The sequence below is a fragment of the Nomascus leucogenys genome, chromosome 3, assembly GCF_006542625.1.
Source record: "Nomascus leucogenys isolate Asia chromosome 3, Asia_NLE_v1, whole genome shotgun sequence".
Taxonomy (NCBI): Eukaryota; Metazoa; Chordata; class Mammalia; order Primates; family Hylobatidae; genus Nomascus; species Nomascus leucogenys.
The window spans coordinates 11,198,128-11,221,005 of NC_044383.1; the positions used below are offsets into that span (position 1 = coordinate 11,198,128).

The window sequence follows — 22,878 nt, forward strand, 5'->3', positions numbered from 1 at the left end:
CCAAGTGGAATGAAATGATGACTTTTCCTTCATGGATGAAGGCAACAGCTTTGCTTACATTTTTTGTTTTTCCTACAAGGAGATGTTAAATTTAATTCGGGACAGCCTATTTGTTTTTCTCAACTAGCTATTGCCAGGAAAACAAGCTGTAGAGTGTAGAGGGGTGTGTGTGTGTGTGTGTGTGTGTGTGTGTGTATGCTTTAGATGTGTGTAGTCGTGTGTGCGTTTATGTGCATATAGGTGTGTGTTTGTACATGTTTGCAAGCCACACATGACCGTGTGTGTGTGTTTATGTTTCCTTCTTACATTGATGTTCTTGGATAGCAACAAAAATAAACTTGAAGTTGTTTCTAAACATCTGGCTAGGCAAAGAAACTGCCCCTTCAACATTATGTCAGTGTCTGAGGCACATAGCACAGGTTCAAAAAATATTTGTTGAATGAATGAAAGATTGAAAAAAAAATTAATGAACAAAAGAAAATGGGAGAGTAGAAATGGCTTGGACGTATGTCTTTATTTTTGGGTATAGTTGTTGCTGGAGAAGTCAGTTATTCAACTACATTCCCTCCTGTCTTCCGGACACTGCTGAGACAGATGAGGAAAGGGGCGTCTGACTCATTGTACTCAGTTAATGGCTCTCGACCCTCCTTTCCAGATTCTGGGCCAGCCAAGGCCATGCCCGCAGTTGCTGCTCAGCTTCTTTCCTGGTAGGGTCAAGGTCCGGGTGAGCTAATATTTGTTCAGCTTGTCCCACTACTGACATGTTAGGAAAGTGCAGTTCCAACTTGTCAGTTTCCATAATGTGACGGCCTCAACATGTCCCCCTCCCCGGGAAGTAGATTGCTCTGTCATTGAAATTATTTTATCAATATTTGCAATTTTTAAAATTGGGCCAAATAGCTCCCTCTCTTCTCATTTCTGAGCCTGTTTACTGTCTTCCCCAGGGTCTGCTCCTCTGCCTGTTTACTGTCTCCCCGGGGGTCTGCTCCTCTGTCTCACTTTGAAATGCTCCTGGCACATCCCTGTCTGCGACCACTGGAGCTTCCTTGATTAGCTGCTCCCTTTGCCCCTTTGAACTTTGTAGCTCAACTCCCCTGGTGACACAATGCTGGCCCAGGCTGTCCGTGACTCCCTGCAGTCTCCCTCCACCTCCACAGGGAGCAGAGGTGCCTCGGGGCAGCTGGAGCCCTCCGGCCACCAGCCCCGCTAGACCAGCAGCTACAAAGCCCCCGCACTGTTGTTGGTCAGCCCTGGGGATCCTCGGCAGGGGATGGCAAACATGGAGCCGGGGCGCCACCAAGCCTGGCTCCTGCAGCCAGGATAGACACCACTAATCTACTGCGACATTCTTCTTCTCAGAGCCTAGAGAAAAGCTGAGAATCCTTCTTGGGCTAGTGCACTCAACGGGCACCACCCATCAATTGAAACGGAAATGTGTCTGCTATCTCTATGATTTCAAGTTGCCACACGCATGGCGTTCTCTGAATTTTCCATCAGCATTTAAGACCCACTTCTGTGAGAAGAACTGAGCTACACAGACCCAGCATGGTGGCTCACACCTGCAATGCCAGTGCTTTGGGACGCCGAGGTGGGAGGATCACTTGAGGCCAGGAGTTTGAGACCAGCCTGGCCAACATGGTCAAACCCCGCCCCTACTAAAAATACAAAAATTAGTTGGGTGTGGTGGCACGTGCCTGTAGTCCCAGCTACGTGGGAGGCTGAGGCACTAGAATTGCTTGAACCCGGGAGGCAGAGGTTGCAGCAAGCCGAGATCGTGCCATTGCACTCCAGCCTGGGTGACAGAGTGAAATCCCGCCTCAGAAGAAAAAAAAAAAAAAAAAAAAAAGGATGTACTCAGCACAGTGGCTCCTGCTTGTTATCCCTGTGCTTTGGGAGGCCAAGTGGGAGGATCACTTGAGACCAGGAGTTTGAGATCAGCCTGGGCAATAGAGTGGCCCTGTTTCTACAGATAATAATTTTAGGCTGGGCGCGGTGGCTCACGCCTGTAATCCCAGCACTTTGGGAGGCCGAAGCGGGCAGATCACGAGGTCAACAGATCGAGACCAATCTGGCCAACATGTTGAAACCCCATCTCTATTAAAAGTACAAAAATTAGCTGGGCGTGGTGGCGCTTGCCTGTAGTCCCAGCTACTCAGGAGGCTGAGGCAGGAGAATTGCTTGAACCTGGGAGGCGGAGGTTGCAGTGAGCTGAGATCGCTCTACTGCACTCCAGCCTGGCGACAGAGCAAGACTCTGTCTCAAAATAATAATAATAATAATAATAATAATTTTAAAAATTAGCCAGATGTGGTGACATGCTCTTGTAGTCCCAGCTACTCAGGAGGCTGAGGCGACAGGATCACTTGAACCTAGGAGTCTGAGGCTGCAGTGAGCTATGATCACGCCACTGTACTCCAACCTGGATGACAGAGCAAGACCCTATCTCAAAAAAAGAGAAAAAAAAGTCTGATGGAGACTCACAGTCCAGCAAGGTGCCAGGCAAGTTGGGGCAAGAGAAAGGATCATAAGCCCTTTGTTGAAGCTGCTTATGATGTCCCTGGGAGGGGCAGGACATATACATGAACTGAGGAGTTCATCAGGGGCTGAGCAGAGCAGCTCTGGTGGAAGGCCCCCATCACGGATAGACTGAGAGGAGGCAGAGCAGGCAGGGACTGGGGGAAGCAGGAGTAGCCAGAGCAGACCCCCAGGTGAAGGAGCCCGGGGCTCAGGAGATGCATTTGGGAGATGGAGGCCAATGACAAAGACACAACTGCGAGGTGCTAGCACTCTGGAGCAGCTGAGCTGGGCAGGAGGAGAAGCATCCACGGTGTTAAAAGCGGGCCACAGAGTCCTCCGTGCTGACAGAGTGGGCCTGGACAGTGTGCAGGGGAGAGCATCCAAGCCCCACCCTTTCCCATCTTTTCTCCCAGTCTGACCTAAAGCTTGCTGGAGGGAGGGGAGGGCCGAGCAGGGAAGGAGGGAGGTTGGGGAAGGGACACAGCAGACTCTGGCTGTCTGGAGCCACCCCACTCTACACTGAGAGGACTCTGGCCCCTGTTGAAAGATTTGTCATCACTGCCTAGGTCGGGGCAATGACATGACTTGGAAAGAAGCAAATGGTTTCCAACGAAGAAAATTATACAGGATCAGGGGGCTTGGGGAAATGCATGGCGATGTGAGGTCTGGGACAAATCAATGTAGATTCGAAAGGAAAATGGAAAAGCTGTGGTGGTGAGAAACACCCCTGTGCCTGCCACTCCGGGGAAGAGCTGTGGCGTCTCTGGCTCAGGAGTGCAAGCGAAGGCCTCGGAAACAGCAACTTTGGCAGGGGGCCCACACCTGAACTCCCTTCTCCTCACTTGCTTCTTCCATCTTAAAAACACAGCTCTAATGAATCACCACATTCTAGCTCTTTTTCCTATCTCCCAGTGCTAAGACGTTTCCAGTAGGAGAGCTGACCTGGAGCCAAACAGCAATTCCTTCTGGTGTGCATGACTCATTGGAAAAAGTGTCTCATAGGCTATTAAAAGAGTGGGGGAGGGCGGGTAAAACATTTGGGTTCAAAGCAAATTATATGGAAACTAAACAAAGTACATATAATTCCGACACTGAATACTGCTTTCCTCAAATAACAAGACAGAGAAAAAAGTGGGCTCTTTACTTAACGCAGTGCACAGATGTTCTGTTCCAGAAATGAATTACATGCTTCAAAACAATGCAAATGAAACTTGGCTTAAACAGGTCACTACGTGAAGATGTGTTTATCTGCTAAACTCACACATGCAAAAGAAATGAAGCATCTTTATTTCCACTTCCTTAAACTCGCCTCGTCACGCTTGGAAGCCCTCATTCCTGAGGCTGTGGGGACCAGAAACATAAACCTAACAAGGTAATGCCACCAGTTACTTCCACAGAAAAAGTGAGTTTTATTCAACCTAAGAAAGCTGATTTTTTTTTAATGAAATTTTAAAGGTCAGGGTAGTGTGGTCATTTTCCTGAACAGAGGAGTACCTTTTGCATCATGCCTGTTACTGGACCCAGCAAGTTCCCAGAAGCACCTGATTATCTCATAGTACAACACCTACATGTTGTTTACTTTTCCAGGTAATTTGGTGGTTTGAAAGCATCCTATAATCTTAGGCCCTATTAAAAAAAAAAACTGCCCTCTGAATGATGCTATGAAAAATTATATCACTGATGGTTTTCCCCCGTGATATTATGAGCAGTGTTTGTACATTTCAGTATTTGTGTATTTCATCAATCAACACTAAGTTATATTACCTCTTAAAAAATGTCATCACGGTTTCATAAGTCGGAATTGCCTGAATCTTGTAGTTTAGTTGCAAGAAGACCCACAAAAGCATTGTTTTCAGAAGATGGAATTCACTAAAGGTAAACAACCTGGCCAAAATAAAAAGATTGAGAAGAAATTTTAGAAATAGCACAAAATCATGCTGCTTGTAAAAAACTGGTTAGAATGAGTTTGGGAATGAGGTGACACCACCTTTGAGTCTGAAGGTAGCCTCAGACATCAAGCAGGTAAACGGCTTACTCAAGGCCACTCAACTGGGAAATGGCGGAGCTAGGATTTGAAGCTCAGCAGCCTGACACTGGGGCCTATGTTTTCACCCACCCTCTGTGCCCTGCAAAACAATGATCATCATTTAATGAGCTCTTACTATGTGCCGGGTGTTCCCAAGATGTTTTCTGTAGGTTTTTTCATTTAATTCCACACAACCATCCTGCGAAGTTAGGACATAGCCCTTACTTTTATAGATGTAGAAACTGAGATTAACCATATGTTTATTTAAAATTTTAGTATTTTGTTCATTATGGCATTTTTTGGCATCAATTTTAATTCTGATATATTACAGTAAAATATACTGCATCTTGATGACTAAGTTTTTTTGGTGCTCCCTTAAATTTCGCACCAAGGTGCCTCACTCACTTCACCTTAGTTCTAGCCATGATTGAGGGCTGAAACCTGAATAACGTATCCAAGGTCATACAATTCTGGGCTCAGACCTGGGTACAGGGCAGGTTAGAATCTCAGTTCCTCACCAGACTGGCTGTGGAACCTCCTGTGAGTTGCTTAACTGCCCCGCAGCTGCAATGTCCTCATCTGTGAAAGTGTGATCACAGCAGCTGCTCAGAGGAGAGTGGTGCAGAGTGGATGAGGTGAGTGTATGAGTTTCCTATCACTCCGATAACAAATTGTCACAAACCAAGTGGTTCAAAACAACACGAATTTATTTTCTTATCATTCTGGAGGTCAGAAGTACCAAACAAGGTAAGATCAAGTTGTCAGCAGGGCTGTGTTCCCTCTAGAGGCTCAAGGGAGAATTGTTTCCTTGCCTTTTCCAGCACCTAGAAGCCACCCACATTCCTTTGCTTATGGCCCTTTTCTCAGTCTTCAAGTCAGCAGTTCAGCATCTTCAAATCTCTCTATGGTTCTGACTCTTTGGCTTCCCTCTTCACATTTATAAGGTCCTTGTGATCACCATGGGCCCACCCAGGTCATCCAGAATAAGCTCCCATAAGCCAGCGGACACTATTCACAATAGCAAAGACACGGAATCAACCTAGGTGCCCATCAATGGTGGACTGGGTAAAGAAACCATGGTACATATACACCATAAAATACTATACAGCCATAAAAAAGAGCAAAGGAATGTCCTTTGCAGCAACATGGGTAGAGCTGGAGGCCATTACCCTAAGCAAATTGACACAGGAATAGAAAACTAAATACTGCAAGTTCTCACTTATCAGTGGGAGCTTAAACATTGAGTACACATGGACACCATTAAGGGAACAATAGACACAGGGCCTACTTGATGGTGGTGGGTAGGAAAAGGGCGAGGATTGAAAACCTATGTATAGGGTTGTACTGTTCTGTTCTTGAATTGCTACAGAGAAATATCTGAGACTGGGTAATTTGTAAAGAAAAGAGGTTTACTTGGCTCACATTTCCATGGGCTGTACAGGCAGCATGATGCTGGCATCTGCTTGGCTTCTGGAGAGGCCTCAGGAAACTACAATCTTGGCAAAAGGTAAAGGGGGAGGAGGATGCCACACAGCCAGAGCAAGAGCAGGAGAGAGCAAGGCAGGAGGTGCCACACCGTTTGAAATGACCAGATCTCAAGAGAACTCACTCACTATCAGGAGGACAGCACCAAGAGGATGGTGTTAAGCCATTAGTGAGAAATCCACCCCCATGATCCAATCACCTCTCACCAGGTCCCATCTCTAACACTGGGGATTACAATTCAACATGAGATTTGGTGGAGACACACATCCAAACTATATCAAGGATATTATACTGATCACCTGGGTGACAAAATTATCTGTACACCAAATCCCTGTGACATGCAATTTACTCATGTAACAACCTGCACATGTACCCCTGAACCTAAAATAAAAGTTGGAAAGAAAGAAAAGAATCAGCTGATTAGTGACCTTAGTTTCCTTTGCCATACAACCTAACATATTCACAGGTTCCAGCCAGTGGGATGTGGACATCTGTGGGGCCATCATTCTACTGACTGCACACATACAAAGTGCTTAGTACAGTGCCTGGCACATCATGACATGCTCAGCGGATGGAAGCTCTTATGGATACGTGGCAGGGTCAGGTCCTAGCTCCAGAGCCCGTGCAGTCCCTGCTGCAGCATGAGGCCTCTCCTCCATAAATGGGCATTGCCAAAGAATAGCTGCTGGCCGGGCGCAGTGGCTCATGCCTGTAATCCCAGCACTTTGGGAGGCCGAGGCGGGCGGATCACGAGGTCAGGAGATCAAGACCATCTTGGCTAACACGATGAAACCCCGTCTCTACTAAAAATACAAAAAATTAGCCTGGCGTGGTGGCAGGCGCCTGTAGTCCCAGCTACTCGGGAGGCTGAGGCAGGAGAATGGCATGAACCTGGGAGGCAGAGCTTGTGGTGAGCAGACATCACGCCACTGCATTCCAGCCTGGGCGACATAGGGAGACTCCGTCTCAAAAAAAAAAAAAAAAAAAAAAGAATAGCTGCTACTCTGTAATGTCAGCTCTGTAAGTGTGGCTATCTCCCAGCCCCCTTCTCTAGTAGCCTCTGATGGTTATCTATGGAGCCATTTCAACATTTCTTAAACCTGTTGACATTTTCAGTCTCTGACCATGGACACAGCACCCCGGCCTTAAAATACATCACCATTTCCACATTCAACCACTGTATGTGGTTATGGTGGGTGGCACGAAAGACAAACTGTGACTCTAAAGGACAATGAAAATGTCACCCACCTCTCATGCTATTTCTGAACAGAGTAAAACTGTCTCTTTCCTCTCCTTTGGTTTTCAGGCCACCTACAAATGCATGGACTTTGACTCTGGCCAGACAGGACCAAGTTTGTCACCATCTGACAATCGTTGCGAGGCCGGAAAGGAAGACTCTCCTCAGAGCCACTTGGTATCATGTCCCTGTGAAGAACTTTGTCAGTTGGGCTGGTGAAGTGGCGTGACTTCCAGTGTAGACTCCACACCTGAGGTCCTCAAGCCCAGAATGTCCTTTGAGGTCTTACTAAAGAGGGGCTAGCAGCAACATGGGGGAGTCCTTGGAAGCTCCACGAATCAGAATCCTGGTTCTATTATTTATGAAGAATAATTATTAAATTCCTCTGTCTTTAGGTCAATATCAGACCTGAAAGTATTCGTTTCTGCAACAGATAACCACACCAAAGACATTTATACACCTTTTCATTCACCTAAGAGCTCTGATGGCCTCAATCAAGACAGAACTCACAGGAACTTGAACCTCCCTCTATGGGCTGTACCATGTGTGTTTACTGGCACTCGCTAGCAGCCATTGGAATGTAAATGGTAATTGTTCTTTAGGGGAAAAAGTGCTTTTCATAAGACACTGTCCTCTAGTTTTTACTGAGAAAATTATATATAAACAATAAAAGCCCTCTTTTGTATGTAGGCCATAGAGAAAGCCATGACCATGTGAGTAAGATATGAACAAGGATGCCCACTGCTCCATCGCTTGTCACAGCAAACAAACAAACAAAACAAAACAAAAGGCCATTAGGAAGGCAGTGAAAAGAGATCATTGTGCATTCACTCAATAGAACCCTTTACAATTAAAATTGTAAATGCTCATTAGATATACAAATATCAACATGGAGAGAACACAGCACACGATGTAAGTGAATAAGTTGCAGAACGTTACAATCACGATGAGAACATGTATTCAAGTTTAAATCTTTTAAAGCAGTATTATTCGTGTGGTAAGAGTAAAATTACATAGATTAAACCTGCACAAGTTTCTAACAGTGGTTTAGTTGTCTTTAGGAGGGGAAGGAGGCAGAAATGAGGAAGCGAATGGGACTGGGAGGGGAACATAGGCGACTTCTGCTTCATTGGAAATGTTTGATTTCTCAATTTAAGACAAAATATTAATATTCGTTCATTTGGGGAGATGAGTACAATTGTGTTTTGTATTATAATTCTACCTTTATACTTTTTTTTTCAGAAACTACAAGGAGATATACTTTTTTTAACAGTAAAAATAATATCAATATTCTTATTGTTCTTGACCATCAATAAGGAAAAAGAAGGCCTCATGCAGAGCACATCAGTGAGCTGGTAATGACCACAAGCTTTAGGCCACTCAGACGTGGGTTCAAATCCCACCTCTCATGTTGCATGAGGAGACCTTCAGCTGATTCCGTCATTTCCTATCATCTCTATTCCACAGGCAAGAAATGCCAATAACAGTATCCACATCATTAGGCTGCTATAGGAATCAGTCTGGATAACTCACTCAGAGTATTCTGTATACAACAACAACTGTATAGTGCTGAATAATTGGTGGGTATTGTTAGTATTAGCCAAAGAAGCATTGGATTAGGCACTATTATATTTGAGATGGGTGCCCAGGGGTGTCCCAGACACCCATGGGAACCTTGTCCCATGCTGGAGAGCAAAGCGTGGGACAGATGCAACGAGGAGGACATGCATAGCTCTTCTCAGGGAATTCCTGAGACCTCGAGACTTCTCAGGTTATAGGTGGGCAGTCAGAGAGAATTGGAAACATAGGGATACAGTGCCCCTGGTCGCCAGGTAGTCTTTCGTTGAGATGGGAGCTAGACAGTGCTCTGAGGTCTCCATCCTCCTAAGTCCGTGAGGAACTTGGCTTCCAGAAAAACAGAACTTGGAATGAAAGTTTCTTAATATTAGAGTTAGTAGAACAGGGTAACCCAACAGTGACCTATAAGAAGAAAATTAACTGGAAACCAAATGCCAGGCAAATAAATTAAAACCGGAGGCCCAGGAGGTCAGGAAAACTGTTGCATATTTTACCCCAGATGGTTTACAAAATGGAAAGCAAAACCTGAAGGAAGATGAGCTCGACGGACTTCAGATGGAGACGGCCGAATGGCCCAGAAGCTGCAGCATCTGCTAAGAAATGGACGTTGTTCCAAACACCTGTGACCACAAATAGGGGACTGGCCCCACAGCTGGAGGGGCAGATAAGTCAGGCCAAGGGCCACTCCACCCCTGACCTTGGAGTCTGCATTTCCACATATCCCGCTCTGGGGCTACGTGGCTCCTTGGGACCACTCACTTCTCGCTATGTCCTTTTAGTTGCTGGTAGCCTTGGCCTCCATGACCAACGACGAGGGGTGCAGCATACAGGGCAAGACGTGGACTTTGGAGCCAGTGGAGGCCCTGCCCTGCCCATCATTAGCCATCAGGGATAATAACTGTGCCCACCACATGGGGTGGTGGGGATAGAAAGGGACAGTACACATAGCACACAGCACACACCAAAATGTTAGCTCGAGAAAGGTGCATTCTGAAACAGCTGTGGGCCATGGTGCCAAATCCACCGGCCAGCAGCCTGAAACTCACAAGCACCCTAATATGAGAAGCCCTTGCCGGTGAAACTTCTAACAAGCCCCCCTCTTCCTGAACCCTGTCTCCCACCTCCCTCAAGCTTTAACAAAGGCAGCCACTGGAGATCAACCTCAGAAGACGTGAGCAGAGCCTGGGGAGTGGTCAGCCTGGGCACGTGGCTGATGACATGCCTGAAGCCACACAGGGCTCTTCTCCCCTTCAGTGATAGCCCTGGACTGTCTGTGCAGACAGCTCCTGGGGAGGGGCCGGAGGAGCAGGACCCATTTTCCACATCAGTCATGTCTGCCAAGCTGGTGAGTCTAGACACTTGACATGTCATGCTCTTGACCTCTTTTTCTGCCCAGTGTACGTTTGTCAGGCTTATCCCACCACTAACCTTCTGGTTGTGGTCAGACATTTTTTTCTCCTTTCTTGGTTAATGCTGCCAGGGTGTGACAGCTCAGCCTTTCCAAGGGAGGGACAATGTTATGAAAAGTCTAAGGGATGCCATGTTTATCTTTTCTTCAACAATTGCGCAACCTTTGCTCCGCTGGGGAGTGGGGGAGCGCCTGAGTGGGGAAAAGCAGAGAACACCACGGAATGACTTTAGGAGTGAGCCAGTGCCCTGGGCTGGCGTGAGGCTGGGACTCCTGGAGGCTTCCTAGAGAATATGGTCTCCTTCCGCCTGTCCCGGAACTCTGTTCTACCTGCCTCGCATCTCTGTAAATGTGAGGGCATTGCATGCTACGTAGCCAATTCAAATCAACAGTAGGATAAATCTTTCCAAATCTAATTTCTGAAATCAGAACACGTTCCACACATACACATGAGTAAACACTCATTTTCTAATATTCTACTAGGATTTTCAGCAGAATTTAGTTTTCATTTTTGAAATTTGCTCAGAGGTAATAAAATTTTTGTAACTTGGAAATGGGCACCAAGATCCTTTTAAATAGAATCCTAAAGAGATATGACAACTAAGTGGTCCTAAACAGCACTGAAGAAAGAAAAAAAATGCTATAAAAGGCAGTATTGGGCAAATGACATCAAAGTATTACATCAATGTAAATTTCTTGAAGTTGATAACTTCACTACAGTTATATTTTTCAAAAATTCTTTTTCTTAGGAAATAAACACTGAAGCATGTGGAGTAAAGGAACTTAATAAATGCAAATTACCCCAAAATATTAATAGTTCAGAAAAAACAAGTGTATATGTAGATACACACAGAGATGCAGATGATATAGCAAGCAGGGCAGAAATTGAACTCTAGGGTAATTGGCAGTACCAGGTGTAACTATATATTCTATGCATTATTGTGTATATATTCTATGTATATATTCTTTGCATAGAATAGAATATATATTCTATGCATTATATAGTGTATATATTCTATGCATTATTCTTGCAACTTTTCTTAAGTTTGAAATTATTTTCAAATAAAAATGTTTAAGAGACTAACACAAAATAGAAAGTTCTTTTGACTTAGTAACTTCATTTCTAGGAATTAAATGTGGGAAAGAATCTGAGATGAAGATAAATGTTGAAGGATGTTCACCACTGTGCTATTTATGTTGATAAAACATTGGAAATAACCTAAAAAGCCCGGCATTGGGAAACAACTCCATGAATTTCTGTAAGGGAGAAGGAGCCTGGCAGGGGACAGGCATTTCAGGCAGGAGGATGAGCATGAACCAAGGCCCGGTATGGGGAGGTGTTCATCAGGGAAGTTTCAGGGGGGGCCCCCGTGGCTGCACTTATGCTGTGTGAGTTGAAGGAGCCAGGTCACCAGAGGCAAAGGCTGTTAGCTAGAGACGCGATTAGAAGGGGGTCCAGAACAGAAGCAAGACAGTTAGAGGTCACCTTGGTCCAAAATAAGAGACATTGGACCTCCGATCTTGAGCCGGGGCTGCTACCTGTGGAGCGAGGCCCATAGCGCTGGACTTGATTTGGAAGTAGAAATGACCTCAGGGTTGGGGTGTGGTCAAAGTGGCGTCCAGGACTATCAAGGTGCTAGCTTGATCCACTAGTCAGATGGTGGAGGAACACTGGGGGCAGGGTTGGGGTGCAGGAAAGGGCAGGGGCACTGAGAGATGGCTTTTAATCTTAATTGTCAGAGAGGTCAAGCAGGAGATCAGATACGTGGGTGTAGAGTTATTCAGCAGAGGAGTCAGAGCCGGAGATGTAGGCTGATTTAGGGTGAGAGATTTTATTTTCTATAATGAATGTGCATTAATGTTGTCAGGATTTTTTCTAAAAATTACTTAGGTAATTAAGTCTTGCATTTTTCGCACCCAGGTGAAAATACCTGAGACAGCAGGTACTCAGAGGGTCCCTACCCACAAGAAAGAGCGTGAAGGGAGCCCTCTCCCCAACCCCACACACAGCACCCTGAGTTCCAGCCCCAGCCAAGGCCCAGCTGTCCAGGAGGGCAGGAAGCTTAAGGTGGGGGTACAGCCTCCACCAGAGCACCTCCCTCCACAGCCTGGCCCCTACTTTCTCCCATCCCCCTCTCAGCGGCCGCACCCTGGGAGCCAGCTCTGACCTGGGGGACTTCAGCACTTTGTGCAGCAGGTCCTGCGGGATTTTGTGGAGGTGGATCTGCGTCCCCACTAGAGGAACCAAGTTCATTTCCAGCCACTTCTCGCAGCCGGTGGTGAGCTGCTCTTCCTTGTACTAAGACAAAAAAAGCCAGTTGATGAAGGAAGTCCTGAGCTCTTGGCACCCTCTGCTGGCCTGCGACGACACTACATGTGTGCTCAGAGGGAGAGTCATTGCAGACGCGCTCAAACCTTTTCTACAAAATACATGAATTACAGCAGATACCTTTTCTAAGTGTTTTCTATGCTCGAGGCGCTGCACTCAGTTGATTTAAATCAATCCTCATTGAAAACCTATTAGGTGGGTTCACTGTTATCCCTGTGTCACTGGTGGGGAAACTGACGCTCCCAGGTTCCTGCTATTGCCTGTGGTCACACAACTTGTAAGTGGCAGAGCCGGATGCAAACCCAGGCAGCCTGACCATAGACCTTCCCCACTGGCTCAAGTCAGTGGCTGATCATGGAGGGCCCAAGGGGTGTACCTCGCAGGAGTTCTGAGGCTATGATTTGAACACACCCAAAAAGCAAGAATTAAAGGGCAGAGAGAGTGGAAAAGGCTTCCCAGAACCAGGGACCCTGAGAGAGCTTTAGTATACCTCGAATAGCTTCCGGGCCTGGGGTCCTTCTGCAGCCCAAGCGTTGCTGAGAAATGCTGACCAGGATGCAGTTGCCACCACAAGTGGCCTTGGAATTACCAGTGGGGCGAAGGGGAGGACGCGATGATGGGAGAACTGTGGCATGCTGATTGGTATCCCCCCCCAGGTCACTGGTGGCCATACAGAGAGAGCTGAAGTCAGGAGGCCTGGGGTTTGGACTCAGCTGGTTCCCCTGGACAGGTTGCTGCCCTCCTTGGCTCTGTTTTCTCCTCTGAGAATGAGGTTGGATTCTATCATTTATTCCTAACCCTGACACACGGATTAGACCCAGGTGAGTCTAGACCTCACAACTCCAGCAAGAATGTCCTGGAAGGTCTTCTGTTGTTTCGGTGAGAAAGGCTATGCTGCTTCTTCCCCCATCTAAGATTAAAGTCTTTCTATTTTTTTGGTGTTAAAACATCCTTTTAAAAATAAAATGATTAAAAAAAAACAAATGTGTTCATGTGGCAAAATAAAATATTTGGTGACTTCAAATAGATATTCTGGGGGAAGCAGGCCTGGTGGGTAAAATCCCAGCATCTGGGCTGCTCCTGAAGACCCCCCCAAGGGCGATGTGCCCTGTCTGGGTTGTTCTCACCTTGCAGCCGGCCTCGTAGAATTTCTTGATGGTGCTTGGCATGAGTCTGGCTATCATCACATCCACGCACCTGGAGAGAGAGAACTGCAGTTTCTGGAGGAACCCAAGCTGCTTCTGGAGAAGCGGAAAGTCTCAGAGGTTCTCATTCAACTCCAGGACAGCAGCAGACTTTTGCACAGAAGGGAGCCTCGCTTTAGGGCCATGGACATTTGGCCAGAGGACAAGACCAACATGGCTTGTTAGAAATAGCTCTGGGCTGGGAGATGAGGCCAGAGATCAAATCCTTCAGGAGAAAACAAAGTAACCCTATAGCAGGGAACAAGGATTATTGCTCAAAGCTGAAGTGCCACCAGGTGCTGAGTGGAGGTTTGATTTTAGCCGACACAGCCATCTGGTCATTCCCCTGCCTGAGAACTGTCTTCCTGTACAGACCCTTATGGTGTCACCAGAGGGGCCTCAAGTCCCATTCCTCTCTGTGCACAAATGGAATCAAAGAGCAGCTTTCAGATGAAGCCTCTGTGGCTCATGACTAGGACCTGTTGATTTGGCTCATCCCCCCCACGAAGGATCTATTCACTGAGCACACACCGTGTGCTAGGCACCCGGAGAGGTCCTTGGTGCGCAAAGAACAAAACTGTTGGGCCAGCGAGGTGACATGTTAAGTCAACTTTCAGACAGATAACCACATTTGGCAGTCATGTTAAGGGTTAAACAGTTAAAGAACAAGGTGGGATGGGAAGGCAGAAAATGGAGACTTCAGCCTAGTGTGGTTAAATCAGAAAAGTGACCAGAAATCAGAAGAGAAGCACTTAAAACCTGAAAGAAGAGGAAAAAGAACTGGCCAGGCCAGGGATTCAAAGACCAGAATTCCAAGAAGAGGAAACAGCATGTGCAAAGGCCCTGGGGCAGGAGCAGGTGCCACACTTTGAGGGAATGTCAGGGCTGGCATAGCTGCAGTGCCGTTGAGTTTACCACTGCTCCACACTGTCCCCTGTCTCTCCCTCTTTGACTATTGTAGTTCGTCTGGGCTCAGCTCCAGCATCACCTCCTCTTGGAAGTCTCCCTGATTGCTCCTCTCCACATACTCCCTTAGCTTTGATTTGCATGACTTCCTTCTTCTACATGGTTCCTTGCCTCCCTCCAAGAAGGGCATGAGCCGAGGTGAATGGAATGTGGTAGATGTGCTAAGTGGCAGGTAGGGTCACAGACGTTTCAGTGACTGAACTTTCACAGCTAATACTAACCTCTCTGCAGCAAAATTGCTTTGACGCATGTTCACTTCATTGAGCAGGGCACCAGAGAGTAGCCACTGGGATCTCATGTGGAAGCACAACCTTGAACTCATTATGACTCAATGGTTGTCCTAAACTCAGTTGAGATACACACTGCTCATGGGCAGAGGCTTAAAGGACATCCAGCACCCCTTGCACTTGTTCTAAAATGTATCCTTCCATAAGGCCAGACCAGAAGGCAGATGGGTTCTCATTACCACCAACAACCACATCCCTGGAGAGTAGCTTTTACTGAGCTGCATTTTGGTGTGCTGCTTTTGCCAACATCAAGAAAAAAACATTATAAGATTTATTGTTGCATTTACTCTACAGATATTATTGAGGACATTGGCCATTAGGTTGCTTGGGGTCATCTGCTGAAGACATCCACAGTTTTCATACTAATAGTAGCTGTACTTCTCCCAAGTGAATTGTTTTTTTAAATGATTATCTAGTTTGTATCTAATATTACTGATCAAGTTTCCCTTTTTATCTGCCGCTAGCCAGTTCAGAGCTGAATGCATGTCCCATCTTACGAAGAGTGTGGTTATTAGAGTTAGTATGCAATGGTAGCCTCTCCATCTTTTTGTTTCCTCCTTAAAAAGAAAAAAAAAAATTGGTGTTCTGTGGCTTTATTTCATGTATTCATGGAAGCCACTCAAAGCCTTTACTAGAACAAGGTAAGAAATGATAAATGAATAAATAATCTGGTCACGGCCAAGGCACTCTACCCCCTTGTGTGCCAGGATCGGCCCTTCAGACAGGGAGACTGACTCTACCCATTCGAAGGAGTTGTCTTGGGGAAACCTGTGCTGAGTAAACACGAGGCGCTGCTGTCATCCCCTGGGCATATTGCCTTCTAAGACTGCTGAGTCCTGTCAATCCTGCATCTTGGCTGTCTCTTGAGCGTGCCCCTCCTCCCGCTCCCACTTCCCCTGACTAGTTCAGACCCTCCTGGTCTCTCGGCTGAGCCTCTGCATGGCCTCTCAACAGCCAGCCTCCCTGCCCTGCAGCCTCCCACATTTATACCACATCCTTCACACAGGAGCCTAAACCACAGAGGCTCTGCCACTCTCCCGTCCCAAGCCCAGGCTCCCCGCTCTGCTGACTGAACCAAGACCTGCTCATGTGGCTACAAGATCCTGCATAACCTGGGCTCATCCAAACCTCTGGCCATTGCAGCTGCATTGGGTCTTTGTGGCCAGGCTCATCCCAGTTTGATGCTGCTCCACCCTGTCCGCTCTCTCTCCCCCTTTGACTGCTGTAATTCTTCCAGGCTCAGGACCAGCACCACCTCCTCTTGCGAGCCACCCTGATTGCTCCTCCCCACATACTGCCTTAGTTTTGATTTCCATGCCTTCCTTCTTCTGCCTGGTTCCTTACCTCCCTCCACCTCCCATGAAACAACAGACTGCCGGGAAGCAGCACTCCCCATACGAATCCATCCTGAGTGCCAGCTTTGTGCTGACCTGTGCTGCTGGTTCTGGAAATGCCACCAGGGACAGGTAGAGGCCCCTTCCTCCTGGAGCTCATGGCCTCACCGTTCAGCAGAGGGTGAAGCCCGAGTTGTGACGAGGCTGAACAAGAGGCTCGGGCCCCACCCTCATCGAGCACAGGAGCCTTTAGGTGCCAGCTTTTGTCTGTCAAAACCTACAGGGATCACTAGCTGGGCTTGGAGTCGTGGGGGAGAAATGAGTGCCCCAGGAGGCTGGCACCTTCTCTTATGCTTCTCCTTCCTCACTGTCAAACCCATTGGTTGGGCTGGAAATGATCAGACTTCCCAGACCAAAGGAAGCAAAGAAAACCACCCAGGCTGGCCTCTGGGCTCAGGGAGGTGGGAGGTTTCCACTTCCGGAAATTCTAAAGGACCAGGAAGTTGCCCACAGAGGAAGTTCAGCCCTGCATGGAGGCAAGGAAATGCCCCTCTGGCCCTGTGAGCCTGGAAGAACCCAAGTGACAGCCAGGGAGGTGCTCCATGTGTATGTGTGTGAGCGTGTGTTTGCATACACATGCATGCACATATGTGCTGGTACATGCATGTGACAGCCATAATCTCCACTGTGACTCCAGCCCAAGTGCCAATGAAGATATTGACATGAGAGTCAAAGGAACATCACCCAGTGGAAGCTGGGTGCACACTGCATCCCTTCAAGATGGGAGGCCTCAGGTATGTGTGATTCAGAATTAAGCTGTCATCTGGCAATTTCCCACTGCCTGGGAGCTCAGCTGAGATAACCTGTGAGGTCTCATTCAGCACCTGAACATTGTGATGCTATCAGAGTGACCTGGGGCACTTCTGTTACACAGACACACAAACACACATGTATCCTATGGTGCCACACCCTGCCAACTGCGCCATCAGCCTCTCAAAGGCAGGCAAGACCCAGCCCAGCTGTATGCAGGCCCGCCCTGGCCTCTGACCTAGAATCCCAGCCCCACCACAATTATCTGGAGAATCTTGGGCAGGTCCCATCAGCTTCAGGCAAGCCTGTGTTTGCTCATCAGTGGAATGAAAGGTTTGGCTCATTAGCTGCAAAGCCCTTCCTGCTCTGGCATTCAAAACAAGGTGGGGGGAGGGGAAAGGAGGATGAAGAAGCTGCCGTTCTTGCCTCATCTCTGGATAAGCCAGGGCAAGAGTTCTGAAGTTTAGGTGCGGCTTCCAGTCTGCTCCTAAGGTAGGGCAGCTGAGGCTTGGAGATAGAAGGTGGCCAGAGGCCCCACTTCAAGAGGGAAGCTACCCTCCCAGTGTTCAGGTCAGAGATAACTTCCTGGACCGCACCAGGAAATAGCTGCTCAGAAATACTCTGTGTAAAGGAGTTATGATTTCATAGTTATACATCACAAGGCTATGCTGGGCTGACAGTGGGTGATATATACAATGGAAGGGACATGGGAATCTCAAGAAAACCTGGACTTTTCACCCCACCACCTTCAGGGTCAAGGCCAGATTCCTTAGATGGTTCTAAGACGCTACAGCAGTTGGCTCTGCCTGCAACTATTCATCTCCCACCACGGCTACCTAACCCCACAGTCTGACCATGCTGACACACTGGAGTGCCTCTTCAAGACTCCAGGCCCTCCTCAATGTGTGTCCCCTGCAGAGAGGTCCAGGCACCTGCGTTCCCAACGAGGCTGCCAGATGCTCCAGATCAAAGGCCTGGACCCAGTCATTTCATGAGTCCCCAGAATGAGGCACCAGCTCAAAAACGTTCATGGGGTTGAATCTGACTGTGTGAACTCTACAAAAAATGAACTGAAACCTATAAGATCCCCAGGAGAGATCGGTCTCTCCCCTCTGCAGAGCAGCTAATGTCTTCTCTTGGCTTGGATGGTATATTCATTCATTTCTTCCTTCAGTCAGATAACGAGCCTGAGGTTTAAGAAGTAAACAAAACAGGCAGACCACCTTCTGCCCTGACCTCTTCTTTATACTGAATTGCATCAGGAATTAGAAAAAAAAGCTACAAGATACCACCTCTGTCTTCAGGACATCAATGCAGTAGGCACACATCCCTCAAAAAGCCCAGGAGGTGAAACAAAATATTCTGGAGAAATGAATCCCGTGAATGCTTTTCTACTTGGTTCACTTACCCTTTCATAAGCATTAATGGAATGGAGGAATATTACAGGACACACAAAAAAGGGAGGAGAAATTCTAAGAAATGCTCTTTCTTATTATAGATACTAATTTTGCTTGAACTTAATAATACATAGCACAACATTTTCCAGCTAGGAATTCCCAAACTTCATTCCATCCACCTTTATTCACTTCTGGTGTCTTGGAGACTGTTGGACAGGAGACTTGAGAGGGCAGGGATCCTGCCCATCTGGTCCCTCACTGTCTCCTTGGCCTCCCAGAGAAGCCCAAGAAATTGTCCTTGAGGCAGATGAATGAATGAGTGTAGGTGTGAGTGAATAAACTGACAAGTGAGTGACCCTAAGCAAACCTCTCCTGACCAGATGCCATTGAAGGGAGAGTCAGAACCACAAATGAGCAAGTGACAACATTACTACCTCACCCGAGCGAAGTGGAATAGTACAGCGTTAGAGGTCCAGGTTCTGGGGCCCCTTGACCTTCAAGTGCTGGCTTCTCTACTTGGCAGCTGTGTGGCCTTGGCCAAGTTACTTACTCCCCAAAGCCCCAGTTTTCTCATCTGTAAAATGAGCATAGTAATAGTTCTACCTCCTAGGGTTGCAGGGAAGATGAAATGAGGTCATCCCTGCAAGGAGCTGAGAACTGAAAGGCAAACACTCCATCCCAAAGCCCTAAGTGCTGACATCCCCTAATCCCCAACAAAGTCCTGGGAAGTAGATGCGACAAATGTTACAAGTTACATTTTATGTCAGAGACCGCCAATGTACATAGAAACTAAGGGGCACCTTATTGCAGAACTGAGCACAGACCCTGCATGGACCCAGGTTACTTTTGACTTTGCAGGAAAAGCCCAATGCAAACTGGGAGTTCTGACTCTCACCCCTCCAGGGTGCGTTTCCTCGGCTGCTTGGATGCAGGCGGAAACACCAAGCAATGTCTGTTACCCCCTCATGCTCATGATTTCTGCATTCATGAGCCCACGCAACCCTCGTCAGGATGAGGAAGCTTTCACATTCAATGCCAACCCACTTTGAATGTGTCCTAGTCCCCCACCACCTCCTCCCCACACCCCCGACACACTCTGATGAACCCTCCCACTGGGCAGCCCAGGTGGGCCAGAGGGGTCTGAATGTCCAAAAGAGAGGCTGTGCCTAAAATGGGCAGGGGGATTTGAGGGCAATTTTAACTTTGATCTTTGCATTTTCCTGTCTTCCAAAAGAACTACAATGACCGTATGTAACATTTATAACAATAAAAATATTATTTCCAAGCAAAAACAAGACTTTATCTCAAATAAGCGGGAAAATTTAGGCCTAACAGTGATGGAAAAGTCAGCTTGTCCTCCAATGGCCAGCTTCTGTGTGTGTGTATGACTTAAAGGAGAGAGTTTTTGGGTTTTTTTTTTAGCCAACAATGAAAAGAGGTGAAATTGATAAGCAAGCCTGGTTTGGGGGCTACTAGGAAGTCACCGTGTATACACATGAAGTCTTTCCCAGTGGTAGAAATCCTCCCATTTGCATTTCATTCCTGTGAGTCGAGAATCATTTGGTTAGAACTAGCATGTTGCTGGAGAGATGGCTCACCTGTTAGTGTGAATTAGTGTCTCAGTTCCTTTCCAGGCTCAAGGCCATCCTTGGCACAGACACCCGAGGTGTCTTAGCCCAGTGAAGAGGAATGTTCCACCAAATGGGCCAGGAATTGCCGTTCCGATTTCCCCCAGGCCTGGCCCTGCCCGAAGTCAGCCTTGTTTCCTTACCTTTGAAACAGGCCACTGAACTGGAGGATGTGGGCGGAAGCCAGCACTCCCAGTACGTTTTCCAAGTTAATCTCCACCTCACTCATGTAGAGGTTCTTCAGGGCCGTGGCGAAGGCTGGGGAGGCACAGCCAAGAGAGCCGTCAGTGTGGGGCTTTGCACGCAGGACAACACCCAGCGCCCTCCCTCACTCCTGCAGCTGGGCAGGCAGAGGTGCCCTTAGAGAAAATGTGCCATCTCTGACCTGGATGCAGGCACTGTCTGGAAGCTGACGGTCTGTGCTACCAGCCTTCACAAAGGATTTGAGGCTGAAGCTAAAGAAAACTGAGCTTCTGCTGAAAGGATCCTCCTTTAAGCCTGTTCTCAGGGGTGAGACCGTCTTGGGTTCTCTCCTAACCTGGGGTCTGTGTCCTGTGCAGGAATGTGACTGCCCAAATAGATGCAGAATGTTGTGTGCAAGTCGTGCATTTTTTTTTTCTGGAGACAACATGTATCTTACAGCTGATTCTCCTTGGAGTCTGGGGACTTCCAAAAAGGTAAAAGACTCTTGGAAAGAGCCAGAATAATTTGATGGTTTAGGAACTGAACTGCCTCGGCTATGGGCAAGATGGACTTGGCTGATTCACCATCAGAGTGTCCTCTGGCGACAAATGGCCTAACTAGTGCTGAAGTTTCCTCACCAAGCGATTTCTAAACAAGTGCCATCACATGACATCATGGATGTTGCACAAACAAAGAAGTCTGCCCATGAGTGGCTGTGAGGGGATGGGGAGAGAGTGAGCCCAAGTTGGGGGAGGTAAGGGGTGGGCCTTGGCAGGAAGAGGCAGGTAAAGTGTTATTTGGGAGCAAGGCTGGGCATGATGGCTTCCCTGGGTGGGTGTGAGCCTAAAGCAGCAATTCCTTTTGCGCTGGGTCCGTCTCTGAAAAGCCGCTATCTTCTCCCGATCTCTGCATCCTTCACACCCTTTCTCAATGACAAGGACCTCTCTTTAGTAGTATTCCACCTTCTTCCATTTCCCCAAGTCACCCTAGCCTTCTCACCCCTTCTTTCTTTGCATGTTTGGGCCTTTTTAACAGGAAAGCACTGAACACTGTCTACTGTTGGTTTGTTTTGCTTTGTTGTTGCTTGTTCATTTTTAAATCTGGGGGGACCATTCGTTCAATGGCATTCTCAGAATATAGACGGATATATACATACCGACTTCAGTGACCAGTGGGTCATTGATCTTCAAGGAAATGATGATCCTCTTTGCAGGAGATTTTTCTTTGGTCTTCTTAGGTGATTGAGCTAGTAAAGGAAATGAGATGACGATGGATGGATGTGATAACCATGGTGAAGACACAGTGGGAGGCACCCATCACTCTGGCATGACTATGAGCTATCAAGACATGTATCACACTATATTTTCTTTGTTTCATAGATGTAATTAATTAATTAATTAATTTAATTTTTGTGTGTGAGATGGAGTTTCACTCTTGTCACCCAGGCTAGAATGCAGTGGCACTGTCTAGGCTCACTGCAACCTCTGCCTTCTGGGTTCAAGCTATTCTCCTGCCTCAGCCTCCCAAGTACCTGGGATTATAGGCATGCACCACCATGCCTGGCTAGTTTTACATTTTTAGTAGAAATGGAGTTTCACCATGTTGGCCAGGCTGGTCTCGAACTCCTGACCTCATGTGATCTGCCCACCTCGGCCTCCCAAAGTGCTGGGATTACAAATGTGAACCACCGTGCCCGGCCCATAGATGCATTTTTAAATACTTATTTACTTTGAAATAGTTTAAGACTCATAAGAAGTTGCAAAAATAGCGCAGAGTTCCCACGTGTCCCTCGCCTAACTTCCCCCAACGATCCTGCATAGCCCTGTGCATTGTCAAAACTGGGAAACTGATGCTCACGCTGCATTTTACATATTTATGACCTCCCCCATCCTTGCTCTTATTAGGCTTTGAGCAGTTTAAGGGCAGAGTGAACCTCAGTCATTTCTGTACCCCGAGCACCTGGGGCAGTGCAGGCAGGCAGTGGGAGTGCCACTTGCTGAAGGGTGAACATGGGACTGAGGTATCTATGTGGTGGCTATTGTCACTCTGCCCCAGAGAGCTCCACTCTGGGGACCCCTGTCACTGAGGATTTCCAGGAGGAAGGGAAAAGGTGGCCCAATTCATTGCTAGCCAGTGCCATCCACTCAGTCATCCTAGAATGTGAGTTACAGAGTGGCACTGCTCTCAGGTCTCCAGAGGTGCCCCACACCCTTGGCACAAAAGCCAGGGCCCCACTAGCAGCCCCAATTCCCACATGGCCTGCAACCCCTGCCTACTGCTCTGCCCATCATGCCACCTGCCCCCCCCCCACTGGCATGCTCCTCGGGATGGTGTGGGGCTCCCACCCTCCCTGCCTCATCAGGGGTTTTCTCACATGTCCCTCCCCCAGAGATGCCTTTCCTGACCCGAAATGTAAGGTAGCACCCCACTCCCCCGCTAACTGGCTTTATTCTTCTTCAGAGACTAACTTGACCATGACCTTCTATTTACTACTCTGTGTCCCTGTTGT

General features: G+C 47.5%; 1 protein-coding gene across 2 annotated transcripts in view; it reads right to left on the reverse strand.

Annotated features, from left to right (window-relative positions):
* Positions 1–22,878, reverse strand: part of BTBD16 (BTB domain containing 16) — a 66,866-nt gene that overhangs the window by 26,713 nt on the left and 17,275 nt on the right. For both annotated transcript variants that reach the window (XM_030802226.1, XM_030802222.1), the window contains exons 6-10: positions 21,526–21,615; positions 20,330–20,444; positions 13,708–13,777; positions 12,420–12,550; positions 4,282–4,401 (exon numbers count right to left, since the gene is read on the reverse strand). In XM_030802226.1, coding sequence (XP_030658086.1) covers positions 4,282–4,401; positions 12,420–12,550; positions 13,708–13,777; positions 20,330–20,444; positions 21,526–21,615 — 526 coding nt within the window. The remainder of the gene's footprint in view (positions 1–4,281; positions 4,402–12,419; positions 12,551–13,707; positions 13,778–20,329; positions 20,445–21,525; positions 21,616–22,878) is intronic.